Raw genomic sequence first — 14,020 nt, forward strand, 5'->3', positions numbered from 1 at the left:
TAGTCTCCAACAATGCTTTGGTTATTGCTTTCTGTTACTAAGCAAACACAATGAAAAGTAAGCAAAGTTTGGGGTGGATGGGAAATGCAAATTTAGACTAGAAATTAGACGAAGGTTTTTAACCATCAGAGAAGTGAAGTTTTGGAATAGCCTTCCAAGGGAAGCAGTGGGGGCAAAAGATCTATCAGTTTTAAGATTAAACTCGATAAGTTTATGGAGGAGATGGTATGATGGGATAACATGGTTTTGGTAATTAAATATTCATGGTAAATAGGCCCAATGGCCCGTGATGGGCTATTAGATGGGGTGAGATCCGAGTTACCCAGGAAAGAATTTTCTGTAGTATCTGGCTGATGAGTCTCGCCCATATGCTCAGGGTTTAGCTGATCGCCATATTTGGGGTCGGGAAGGAATTTTCCTCCAGGGCAGATTGGAAGAGGCCCTGGAGGTTTTTCGCCTTCCTCTGTAGCATGGGGCACGGGTCACTTGCTGGAGGATTCTCTGCTCCTTGAAGTCTTTAAACTACGATTTGAGGACTTCAATAGCACAGATATAGGTGTGAGGTTTTTTTTTGTAGGAGTGGTGGGTGAAATTCTGTGGCCTGCGTTGTGCAGGAGGTCAGACTAGATGATCATAATGGTCTCTTCTGACCTAAATATCTATGAATCTATCTATAAGACTGTGGTTAGAATCTACTCAGCTTCTATTTTACCAGTGATTCTTGAAGACTAGAGTATTCTGGCTCTGTAGAGCCCTTATGGCATTCACATCATCATGTTTCCACTGTGGTTCAGCTGTCAATGATACTCCCCCTTTCATACACACTAACTACAAGACTATAGCACTGGCTCGCTGCAGAGCACAAGACACTGTGCATGTGTGCCCTTAATTAGATGTTGGGGCTCTGTTTAATGTAAAAACGGAAAATTATTTTCTTATTCATGCCCCACTACAGAGTTGCACCCTAGTCTGGGAAATGCAACAGTACAGTATAGTATATACTGTCTCACCTGGCATAGTATGTCTTCCAGTTGCATGCTATGGAGATAAGCTGGAGCATGAGTTGCACACAAGACAATTTGAGAAAGACTTCTGCTGGCTCCCAGTAGAGCTGTGCTGGACCATACTCTATTAAAAACTCCATCATCTCCACAATCTGCTCATGAGTGTAGGAACAGGCCTATAGGGAGAGGAGGGAGGGTGAGTTAAAGAGCTATCACAAAGGTTATAAGCTTAGGAGAGAAGAAGCCAAAATAAATACAATTTCATTTATAGTTAACTTGCTTTTGTTTTTCAATTTATTCCCTTACTATACTAGCTACTGTAGCTGCCACTACAATAAATGCTAGAGAAATTATTAAAACAATATCCTTCAAGTTTCCCACTAGACCTAGAAATGACAAGTGAGTTTGAGAAAACTAAGAAAGAGGTTGTATCAAAATAAAGTTCTGGCTTCACAGGGCTAATATACAGTAACTCGTATATACTCGATCATAAGCTGGTTCATTTATAAGCCGACCCCCCGCAAGCTGTTGGATAAGTAAAAATGGAAAATTTTTATGACCTATTCATAAGTCGACCTATAAGTGTGGGATCAGCAAACTTTGGCTCCCAGGCCATCAGGATAAGCCGCTGGCGGGCTGAGATGGATTGTTTACCTTGGGCATCCGCAGGCATGGAGGTAAACTTAAGTAAACAAAGTGTCCTGGTGCGCCAGCTGCTTACCCTGATGGGCAATTGGTGGGGAAATTTTTTGTGGGGGAGAAGGTGGGGGTCAGGGGAGTAACCCTTGTGACCATGCCCCACATGACCCCACCTCTAGCCCAGGACCCCCACACTCTCCCCATCCCATCCCTTCCCACCTTAGCTGGGGAGGGCCAGGCGAGGATGTCTCTGGCCTGGCTGGAGCTGCTCCGGCAGGCTGGGCAGCACGGCCGCAGCCTGCTCCAGCAGGCCAGACCAGGCAGCATGGCCGCAGCATGTTCCAGCAGGCTGGGCCGGGGGCATGGCTGCAGCGTGCTCCAGTGGGCCGGGCGGCACAGCCACAGCCTGGTCTGGGGAGGGGCTGAGTGGCACAGCTGCAGCCTGCCAGCTCCAGAGCTGCATCGGAGGCTGCGGGGAGAGCAGGGTGGCCAGAAGCGGAGAGATTCTGGCCCCGCCTCTTCCCTTCTGGCTCTGCTGGCTGTGCTGCCTCGCCTTGCTCCCTCTCTTGGGGGGAGGGGCTGTGTCTCACCTCTCCCCTTCTCTATACCCGTTCAGCAGACCCCCTTCTCTGATGCGTCCCTTTTTCACTAAAAAAAATCTGGCTTATGAATGAGTATATACAGTACTACACAATTTAGAAAGAGTTCTGTAAAAATTTTACACTAATATGATTCAAACTCACAAAAGGCTGCAGTAAAATGGAGTTACAGTCCCTAAATTCCAACCATAAAAACCATTTAAAATAGAAAAAACCTGAATAGTCTTTTTTCTCAACCTTCAGCACTTCATCTTTCATACATTTAAATAAACGTATTTTTAAAACATAAAAGAAAAGTGACTTTAACACAAGATTCCTGCATTTTTAATTCCTTTGTTTTTCTGAATGAAACTTTACGTGTAATTTTTGTCACTCCACAGAAGTGGAAGTTGTCTTTTCAGTTCCCATCTAAAAACCTAGCAAAAAACAGAACAGAAACCACTGCTCCCTCAGGATTTACAATTTAAGATCAACTAAAGGTAACACAAGGATTTCTTAGCTTATTTCTAAAGACTATTGTCCTCCTTGGGCACAGAGAGGATTGTTCCACCTGTTGCCAGAGCAGAATCTCACAACGGGACCCAAATTCTCTTCAGTACCTTTAAAAACTTTACTGATCATGCCCTTTCAGGGGTGAAAAACATGAGCAGGAAGTAGATATGTGATGAAAAAGTTCTGATTAGACACTCTTAGCTTAACTCTCTGATGGGAAAGAAGTGTCCGCTCCCAATTAAATGGAAGCCAAATACCCCCTGAAACTTTGCTACAGACATTTTTCTATTGCCATGACACCTCACTGTGGAAAAAACTGAACAGTCTGTTGTGCATCCTGTATGGATTCCACTGACTTCAGAAGACATTGTTGCAGACATGGAAATGAAATAATGTGAAAATGTCATACACAGAGCAGTATCAAAATCCTACACATACTGCTCACCTTGTATGGTGGCTGCGGATGGACTAGAATGCCACCTTCAGTACGCTGGAGCGACTGCTTCACCTGTTCAAGTTTGATGGCAAGATGAGCTTCAAAGTACCTGCGCAGGGCCATGCAGGTGTGCTTCCCAGTTTGGCGACTGGCAAAGATCTCATCGTCACTCAGGAGGGCTCCCTGGTCTTCCAGGTTTAAGATCTCCAAGGTGCTGATCTATACAAAGCAAGTCAAGAAAGGGGAAGCATCTTTTCACTCGGCTCATTCTTCAGGAGGAAGATGCCTACAACTGCCAACTGCATTTGTACAAAAAATTACCCTATAGAGCTAACCTCAGTATCAGGATGGATATCAAATATCACAGCTGAAACTGTAGATTTGTGTTCTCTTTCATCTATTAAATGGAAGCCTCTTTTTGCAGAGAGAGAGAGAGAGATATGACTGGGTGAATAGCAATATTCTCCGGAAAGAGAAGTTCCCTCTCCCCCGTTACACATAAAACCAAAGGCAAATCCAAAAGCCACATCAGGGCAGATCTGTAGAAGGTGTTTCTACAGCAATCACATGAGGATTAGAACACATGTTGGTGGAATGGTATCACTCATTAGGTAAAAGGTCTGAGAACTAAGCCAAAGTTAGAATTTAATAGGCCGTTGCCCAACAAAGGAGCAGCACTAACAGGCTGTTTGGGAAGTGTCACCCAGTCCTCAGCCCTCAAGACAATAATCATAGGATCTTTGAGTGTGAGAAGAGAGTAAAAATGCCCCCAAAATGGGGAGGCAGACTACTCACGTCCATCACGCAGAATCCCCACATCCCACCTCCATCCATTCCAATGGGAGGGAGGGGAGCTCTTTACAGCTATAAAGGTCAGAGCTCTAAAACTTGATGCTAAAGTGATGTCTTGAAACATAAAAGGAGACTGTAATTGTTACCAAGTTCACTAAGCGACGGAGGCCATCATGCCTGTCGAAGAGCTCCAGGACAGCACGGAAGGAGAAGCAAATGGAGAAGAACATGGTAGCATGGCAGCAGCCCGAGGCATGGGAACATTCCATCAACCACAGGGTGTAGTTCACAACATCCGACAGCACGTTATGGGGATGCATGCACACCTATAAAGCAAAAGATGTAATGACAACCCTCCCATCCTGGGGACAGACATATTGAGTGCATGCTTACACTCAGACATTCACCACTGGCTACATAAGAAGTGAAGTAATTACTAAATACAGTTGCTTTTATCCTGAGCAGCAATGATCACAACCCCTGAATCCCAGAACGAAGGACACGACTCGAAAACATATGCATGGCTCAAAAGACTTTGCCCCTTTTAGCCCACAGTGGCTGACTGCACCATGGTCCCACCTCTCTGGATAGGAAGTGGGATTTTTAACAAGCTGTTTTATTAACCTGTAATCTTTAGTCATATACCATACTTTTTAAAAAAAATCCAAAAGCCCATTAGCCCTGCTAAGGTCAGACAACATGACCTTGTTTCAGATTATTATTTATATTTATCAAGCACAGGAGAGGCAGCTTAGACAAATATAAGAGTTCTTTGACCTGCAGAGTTTACATCTGAATATAAACCAGGAGCTTCAGAAAAGTGGGATTTGGATCATTGGAAAAGCCTATCGAACAGGTTCTCCGTATGAGGGGGGTAGGGGTGTACAGATACAAGAGGATCCTAAGTGCCAGTAACTAGAAGTGCTCTAGTTAGATCAAGCTAGCTAACTAGTTTTTTATCCCCTGCTCTGTTTTCTGGAACCACTCCCCTTTGCTCCCTGCCAGACAGCTGAAGGACCTGGCTAGCACATCAGATGATACTGATGTGCTGGCTGCCAATTATCCAGAGATTTTGGGTAACTGCCACCACTTTTGAATAATGGTGTTCACCATGCTATACTAGCAGAAATCCCTCTTTAGCTCCAGGTTAACTGCTTATCATGCAGGATAACCACAAATCTGTACACTACTTGTTTACTGAAGTTGGCATCAAACAGAAAAGAAATAAACAGAAATTCGGGAACAGCCAGACACGAAGGAATTTAATAGGCAGAAGTGTAGTTTCTTATGTTAACTACTAGTTTAGTTGCTACTGTCCCTAGTTGAATGTAAGAAGTTACACTGATAAGGCCAGGAACCACATGTAGCCTAATAGAAAAGCAGTATTTGTGGCACCTTAGAGACTAACCAATTTATTTGAGCATAAGCTTTCGTGAGCTACAGCTCACTTCATCGGATGCATACTGTGGAAAGTACAGAAGATCTTTTTATACACACAAACCATGAAAAAATGCGTGTTTACCACTACAAAAGGTTTTCTCTCCCCCCACCCCACTCTCCTGCTGGTAATAGCTTATCTAAAGTGATCACTCTCCTTACAATGTGTATGATAATCAAGGTGGGCCATTTCCAGCACAAATCCAGGGTTTAACAGGAACGTCTGGGGGGGTGGAGGGGGTAGGAAAAAACAAGGGGAAATAGGTTACCTTGCATAATGACTTAGCCACTCCCAGTCTCTATTCAAGCCTAAGCTAATTGTATCCAGTTTGCAAATGAATTCCAATTCAACAGTCTCTCGCTGGAGTCTGGTTCTGAAGTTTTTCTATTGTAATATCGCAACTTTCACATCTGTAATTGCGTGACCAGAGAGATTGAAGTGTTCTCCGACTGGTTTATGAATGTTATAATTCTTGACATCTGATTTGTGTCCATTTATTCTTTTACATAGAGACTGTCCAGTTTGACCAATGTACATGGCAGAGGGGCATTGCTGTCACATGAATGGACACAAATCAGATGTCAAGAATTATAACATTCATAAACCAGTCGGAGAACACTTCAATCTCTCTGGTCACGCGATTACAGACGTGAAAGTTGCGATATTACAACAGAAAAACTTCAAAACCAGACTCCAGCAAGAGACTGTTGAATTGGAATTCATTTGCAAACTGGATACAATTAACTTAGGCTTGAAGAGAGACTGGGAGTGGCTAAGTCATTATGCAAGGTAACCTATTTTCCCTTGTTTTTTCCTACCCCCACCCCCCCTCAGACGTTCTTGTTAAACCCTGGATTTGTGCTGGAAATGGCCCACCTTGATTATCATACACATTATAAGGAGAGTGATCACTTTAGATAAGCTATTGCCAACAGGAGAGTGGGGGGGGGGGGGGGGACGGACCTGGATTTGTGCTGGAAATGGCCCACCTTGATTATCATACACATTGTAAGGAGAGTGATCACTTTAGATAAGCTATTACCAGCAGGAGAGTGGGGTGGGGGGAGAGAAAACCTTTTGTAGTGGTAAACACGCATTTTTTCATGGTTTGTGTGTATAAAAAGATCTTCTGTACTTTCCACAGTATGCATCCGATGAAGTGAGCTGTAGCTCACAAAAGCTTACGCTCAAATAAATTGGTTAGTCTCTAAGGTGCCACAAATACTCCTTTTCTTTTTGTGAATACAGACTAACACGGCTGTTACTCTGAAACATGTAGCCTAATGTCACTTTGAAAGTGTGGTACACCTGTGGGGCTAAATGCAGGGTACTACCAAAACCTGTCTAAAGGGGCTCAAAGATGGTAGCCACAATCAGAGTGTTAAATGAAGGATATGATCTATGGTCAAGTCTCTTAACCATACACCCTTTCGAGACCAGCACTCCAGTACCACAATTTGGTACTTAGCACAACAGAGTATCGTAGAAGAAACAATAGCAAGGCTCCTTGTTCCTTCCAGGAGCGACAGTGTGAACAGCTTCAGTTACTGTGCAGTGACCTCTCTGGGCAACTCCGAACAACTAGTTACTGTATTCTGAGAGAATTATATCCAGTCTGTCTCATTTTAAGAAGAAACCAATCATTTCACAAAACTGCATTTGTAGCGGCCATTCTATAACATACTATTTAAAGCAAACTAAAAACAGACAAAAACTGGAGGGAAATTATGAGAATCTGCTAACAACTTGACAGGAGGAGACAAGGACAAACTTCCTAGTGATAGATACAAGACAAACATTCAGGTAGGGAAATAACTCTCCTTAGCTACTCTGTTCATAGCTTCATAGATCTGAAGGCCCGGAGGGACCATTATGATCACCTCCTGCATAACAAAGGCCATGCTGCTGTCCATGCTTTCACAGAATCAGAGAAATGCAGGGCTGGAAGGGACACAAGAGGTCCCAAGTCCATTCCACTGCGCTGTGGCAGAAGCAAGAAAACCTAGACCATCCTTGACAAGCGTCCAACCTGTTCTTAAAAACCTCCATTGATGGGGATTCCACAACCTCTCTTAAAGCCTATTCCAGAGCTTAATATCATTAGAGTTAGAAAGTTTTCCCTAATATCTAACTTAACTCTCCCTGATTGCAGATTAAGCTAATTAATTCTTGTCCTACCTTCAGTGGTCATGGAGAACAGTTGATCACTGTCCTCTTTATTACAGCCTTTAATAAATTTGAAGACTTATTAAGTGTCCGTTCCCCCCACCCCTCAAGTCTTCTTTTCTCAAGATTAAACATGCCCAGTTTTTTTTTTAAACCTTTCCTTACAGGTCTGGGTCTCTAAACCTTTGATCATTTTTGTTGCTCTCCTCTGGACTCTCTCCAATTCATCTACATCTTTCATAAAGTGCGGTGCCTGGAACTGGACAAAGTAATTCAGCTGAGACCTCACCAATGCCAAGCAGAGAGGGACAATTACCTCCATTATCTTAAATGAAACACTCTTTTTAATACACCCCAGAATGATATTAGCCTTTTTTGCAACTGTATCACATTGCTGACTCATATTCAATTTGTTATCCACTATAACCCTCAGATACTTTTCAGCCATACTACATAGCCTACAACCATTTTGTACTCGTGTACTTGATTTTTCCTTCCTAAGCATAGTATTTGGCAGTTGTCTTTACTGAATTTCTTCTTGTTGATTTCAGACCAATTCTCCAATTTGTCACATTTTGAATTCTAATCCCATCCTCCCAAGTGCTTGCAACCCCTCCCAGCATGGTGTCATCGGCACATTTTATAAACATTCGCTCCACTCTGTTATCCAAGTCATTAATTAAAATACTGATTAGTACCAGACCCAGGACTAATCCCTGTAGGATCCTACTAGATAAACCCTCCCAGATTAACAGTGAACCATTGTTGCAGGTGAACTATACACTGAAGTGTGGGTGGCCTCACTGCTTGTTTTGGAGTGCAATAGAGGAGCCCCAAGCTTGGATTTTATGTGGAAAAGCAATCCCAGCAAATCAGTAGCCACGAATTCATAGATTTGAAAGGCCAGAAGGGAGCAGTATGATCATATGACCTTCTACATAACACAGATTACAAAATTGGGGAGGGGAGTTGGTGAATTTTCCTGTGATTTTATGTACTGTGATTCCCCCCATTACACCCCCTGGAAGGAGTTGCACACCCCCATGGATAAACATAGTCAGTCAAACACTCTCTCAGTGGTACTGTACATATTCCTTCACTTCACTCCTTCTCTATACAGGCCATGACCTCAAAACAGTAGCTGGCTCTTCAGCTCTACCATTGAACTGTTCATTCACTGTTCGAACCGACTGTGACACAGAGCTTCTCGATACCGTGCAAATCATCACAACACTAGTAAGGGAATGTCTCTTACCCTCTCCATGGCATCCTGGTTGTAGGATAGATAATATAAGCACATGGAGACCCCTGTAGCTGCCATGGAAGGACGAGGAATCTCTAGCAGCTTCTGCACTCCTCCATGAGCAACAAACTCCGTAGCAAACTTGTTGTGGAGCAGCAACGATGCCAAATGCTAAGAAAAGAAAGCAAGTTAGCGTGGGATTCCCCATACTTCTCTCAGTGCTCGGCAATACTTGAGAAAGATTCTGCCCTGCTACTTGTATAAGGAGGTAGCAAAGAAATTTGGTTTCCTAATTCCTATTCTCCCCAGCATATATGGAAAAACAACATGGACGAAAGACAGAGCACCCAGAGTGTTTAAGATTTCTTGCGAAAGGGATACAAAGAAAAGTGAGACAATACAGTGAAAATTGCCAAAAGGGGTGTGTTTTGGGTTTTTTTTAAAAAATAACTTTTAGTAATCTCTCTGTATCAATTTATTTTTCATCAAACCACCATGAAAAATGTAAATACTCAGTTTATATATATACACTAGGTTCTGCCATTTAATTAAAGATTTTTTTACAAAATGAAGGTTGAAAGCTCTTGCTAAAACTGAACTCTGTAACACAACCTTAACGGTGGAGTAACTACTTCTCCACCATAATACCTACACATAAAGTAAAATAAAAAGTTACTTAGGACATCATTAGTCCAATGATGTAACATAGGAGCTTCTAACCAGGAGGTGTTTATGCCACTACCCTTCAGTGATGTCTTTCAGACTCAATAGAGCAGCCCAGTAATGCAATCTCAGAACAGCAGCAAACATCAGAGCTTCTGAGGAAAGAGGATTTTATGCCCCCTCTTCTCTGCAGAGAACATAGGCAAGTAGTGGCGGGGAAGCAGATATAAGCTCCCCCCACAATGAAATCCTTCCCCAGACAGTTAGGGGGACTGTCCAGGGTGTCATTGTAGCAGCATAAGAGCACATTTTGGGACTTTGCCCCATGCAGATTTTTTTCTGTATAGTGGTAATCTGCCCTACTTTAGAAGCATATATCCCTATTAACTGCTCTAGCCTTTGAAGCCGTTCTCTCCCAATGCAGTCCCTCTGGTCTCTTCAGAGGGAAAGGAATCTTAACACTCAAAGAACTTTATAAAGGCTGGAAAGAATCCCCATTTTACACATAGGGAATCTTAACCTAACTGCACTTCAGAGATTTGTTCAAGATTACACAGCCAATTAGCAGTAGTGCCAGGATTAGAACCTGCAATGGACATTTATTCACTTGCTCTCGCCACTAGAAATCAATCCCCACTTATTTCATGTGACAAATGGGAAGTGGTCTCTCCGACTTGTTGCTTGCTTTGTCCTTGCAGAGTGAGGAAGCATCTGATTCAAACTGATTCCATTTCCAATCCCAGGCCAGCCTGCAGGACATACAGGTGCCATCTACTGAAGGAGAAGAGCATTCACCTCGGAAGCCCTTGAGCCTGCAGAGCAACTAGCTGGTTCAATGCACCACAATTCAACACACAACTTCTTTGCACCATGAGAGTAATTTACCTTTAGAGCTTCAAAGGTGAGCAGCACATCGTTGGTCCGTTTCAGGTCAATGTAGAACATCATCAGTTCTCTTGATCCAAGTTGCATGAAGATAGGGAGCAGCTGAGAACAGTGAGAATTGAGACTTGCTCAATGTTTCATAGCATTTAAAACGTCTGTTTTATTTTTTACTCTTTTCCCAAACCCCAATTTTCCCCTATTAGAGGATACCTGTTATGAGAGGTCAAAGGTACCCATCTCCATCCACAGGAAGCAATAAAGGTTAACAGATCTCTTGTAATACACCTGCTGACTGCAGCAAGGTGCATGACAGCGGCCACATGGAAATCTTAAGACACTCCTTCAGTAAGAATATGACATGTCCACACAGGGAACACCCTGGCAATAGATTCCATTTTCAATCTGTGCAAAGACAACTACCCAACAACCGAACAAAAAACAGGAGAGCAGGGCAACAAAACCAAAAACCCTTCATATAAAATTCTATGTGCAACAGCTTTTGAGTATTAACTCAGAATTTTATATCTTATTATTGCTGACAGACTCCGTGCCATGCAGCAATGCATGGGGATTATTATGACAGTCCCACAGTTTCTTTGGTTCTCTCAGAAGCAAAGAGTGCATAAGCACATGTAAGGTATGCCACAAAGCAATTTTGAGTTGCTGGATCGCATCTCACACCATGTTAATCAAGGGAAATTTTCTAAGCAAAGGTACAGCCTCTCAGCAGACCTGTGCTAAACCAGGGCTCCTTGGTGAAACTGATCTGACCCCTACTATGTGTGTCCAGATATGTAACAAAGCAAACAGCTCCATTTTTCAGCTTTGCACTGGCTTTAACACTTCACACATATATGGCATCTTTCCTCTCAAAGCACATTACAAATGTAAAGTGTTAATCTTCATTTTACAGATATCTTGAAACATACACAATTTCCCTACGAAACTTGCCCCGTCTCACACAACAAATCAGTAAGAGTTAAGAAAAAGAAACAGAATCCAGGAGTCTGATTCCCAGTGACCTGGTACTCTATAACCATTAGCCAGGACTGCCGCTTAGTTTCACCTTAACCATTTATGTCTCATATTTTAAGTGAACAATTAGTCTGAAAATAATTTACATTTTAGGGTTCTATAGTGACCTCTGCCACATTCAGGACACATCCTGAAATGGAACAATGGCACTCAGATCTTTACATAGGGTTGGCAGAATTTGATTATTTTTTTGTCCTAATTTTGATAATTATTTTTATTCGTTTTTACTTTATTTTATTTTCTATTTTTAACTATTTTTATTTTTACAGTTGTGAGGCATAGGGTTGGAGTTCATGTTAGGGCTGTGCTGACAGTGGGGCTGCAGGAGCTAACTGTGCGACTGAGGGGCCCAAGACACCAGGGCTCAGGGTGTGGCTGCAGTCATCCAGGCCTGGTGGAACAGAGATCCACAGGCAGGACTGAGGAAGACAATGAGCCCCCAACCTGGGGGAGGCCATCCTACTGCTGAACAGTTCCTGCCCGGGGACAGCTCCCACACTCTTCACTGATGAGTAAGTGGGGCCGTGACAGCAGAGCTGAAGTGGGATCCCTTGATGGCCACAGGACTGGTGACACTGGATCCCTGCAGGCACGGGGAAGGCTCGGGTCCTGATGGGATACAGCAAAGACCCCTGGCCAGGGCCATGAGGACAACAATGAGTCCCCATCTGCAGGGGTGGACACCGCACAGCTGAATGGCACCTGTCCAGGAATAAAGCCATTCTGAAGTGGAGTAGCATCCTCTATGGCCAGGGACAATGATGATTCCTCCTCGCAGTACTGGCCAGGGGTCTCTGTTCTGCCAGGCCAGGATCGCAGTTTTCCCCACACCTTGCGCCTGCAGGGACTGGATGTCACTGGACTCCACTCACTCACACACCAGCCAGAAGCGTGGAAGCTGCCCCAGGCTGGAACTGCCGGCGGCTCATCCACTTCCTTGCAGTCCTGACCAGAGGCCTCTGCTCCTCTGGACCAGGAGACCACAGCCTCCCTTGCACCTTGTGCCTGCAGAGATCAGATGTCCCTGGTCCTGCAATCCATTCAGATTGCCCTCTGCAGTCCACTACACAGGAGTGAGGGAGCTAAGCAGCGACCACTGAGCTGCAAAGGATACCCTGCATAGTCACAGGGCCACTCTCTGTGGGGAAGGCTGCGGTTCTGGCAGGGCAAAACAGAGATCCCCTTCACTCCCAACTCCTGAGTGAGAGAGTGGGTCTGTGACAGCAGGACTGCAGCTGGCACCCTCCAATGCCACAGGAGCCATTCAGCAGCGGCCAAGGGCTCATCTTCCTCCTCCTTGCAGTCCTAGCCAGGGATCTCTGCTCTGTCCTACCAGGACCACAGCCCCTCCCTGTATCTTGTGACTCCCAAAATCAGGTGTCACCACTGCTGAGGCAGCACAGGAAACCCTCTGCTGTCACAGACCTACTCGCTCACAGGGCCCATGACAGCTGATCCCTACAGGCGTGCTGAGTGTCACCGATTGCTTTGTTTTAGTCGATTTCAGTGTGTCAACAGAAATCAACTTTCACCAACAGTTATTGATTAAAAGCAAATCTTGCCAAACCTAAAGCATACAAAGTCTCATCAAAAGAATTAAAACTCAGTCCGCTTCCTCCTCTCCCTATATACTCACCTCTTGGTATTCTCCTAAGGGGGTCAAGTACTGCAGAATTAGTCTCTGCTCTATGGCAGGAGTCAATGGGTAAAGGGTATAGTTGGTGCCAATTACCCAAGGGGACATTTCTGACCAGCTGCTGTTGGATAATTCAACAAACATGCGCTCTGGCTCTGAAGAAGAGAAGCCCAGTTTTTGTTTGGCCTTCCGGAAGCTGTCTCTTTCATGCTGTTTCCCTGATTTGCTTTTCCTTAGTCCCATGTCCTCAAGTTTTGTGGCAGAGTTCACTCGACTGCTGGTCTTGTGGCTTGAATCAAGATGAAAAGAGATGTCCATTTCCCCAGCAACTTCCTCCTGTTCCCCATCTACTGCCATCTCCCCATAGTCCATATCCACAGCCTCTTCATCCAGAGGCAACAGAGGTTCCGAAGGCAGTTTCCGAGGACTGGGACGCTTGTTTTCCTGTTTCATGGTCATTTCATTACCCTGTAGCTCACGTAGCCGTCGAAGAACCAAAGCTACCTATCATGCAAAGAAACAAGTCAGAATGCATCCACTGACTTCATGTAGCAACCAAATAGTGCATCTAGCCTGCTCCAAAGACTGGCCAAAAAAAGCTACCAGATTTGTAAGTCTTCTCACTCTTACCATACATCCGGCTCTTTAGCATAAGGTATCATGCATGCTGTGGTCTGCATTTGGGACAGAAATAATCTGCCTCCAATATTTAAACCTAAGGAATTCTAATCAAGCAAAAGGGAAGGTACTTTTAGCCATAATGGCTTCCTGTATGAATAAGGCCAACAGTACCCAACATCCTTATGACTGACGAAGAGGTGGCCTGGGAGTTGTAATCAACAGCAGAAATGCTATAGCCAGAATACATAGGCTAGAAGATCCTGTGTGTCCCCTGCGCACTTCCTCTACCCTCTTAGCCTGTGGCAAGTGCACACTACCTCTGCAGCAGTAATTATATCAAACTTGACTGAAGTTCTACAAAACTCACAAGC

At 44.1% G+C, this 14,020-nt stretch overlaps 1 protein-coding gene across 14 annotated transcripts in view; it reads right to left on the reverse strand.

Annotated features, from left to right (window-relative positions):
• The window catches only part of DCAF1 (DDB1 and CUL4 associated factor 1), a 114,864-nt gene that overhangs the window by 58,546 nt on the left and 42,298 nt on the right, over nt 1-14,020 (reverse strand). For 13 of the 14 annotated variants that reach the window (XM_043550368.1, XM_043550367.1, XM_043550365.1 and 10 more), the window contains exons 7-12: nt 13,029-13,532; nt 10,358-10,459; nt 8,822-8,980; nt 4,109-4,288; nt 3,180-3,389; nt 1,011-1,180 (exon numbers count right to left, since the gene is read on the reverse strand). In XM_043550368.1, coding sequence (XP_043406303.1) covers nt 1,011-1,180; nt 3,180-3,389; nt 4,109-4,288; nt 8,822-8,980; nt 10,358-10,459; nt 13,029-13,532 — 1,325 coding nt within the window. The remainder of the gene's footprint in view (nt 1-1,010; nt 1,181-3,179; nt 3,390-4,108; nt 4,289-8,821; nt 8,981-10,357; nt 10,460-13,028; nt 13,533-14,020) is intronic. The other variant, XM_043550369.1, reaches the window with a different exon arrangement.

This window comes from Chelonia mydas, chromosome 7 (genome assembly GCF_015237465.2).
Source record: "Chelonia mydas isolate rCheMyd1 chromosome 7, rCheMyd1.pri.v2, whole genome shotgun sequence".
In the NCBI taxonomy this organism is placed as follows: Eukaryota; Metazoa; Chordata; order Testudines; family Cheloniidae; genus Chelonia; species Chelonia mydas.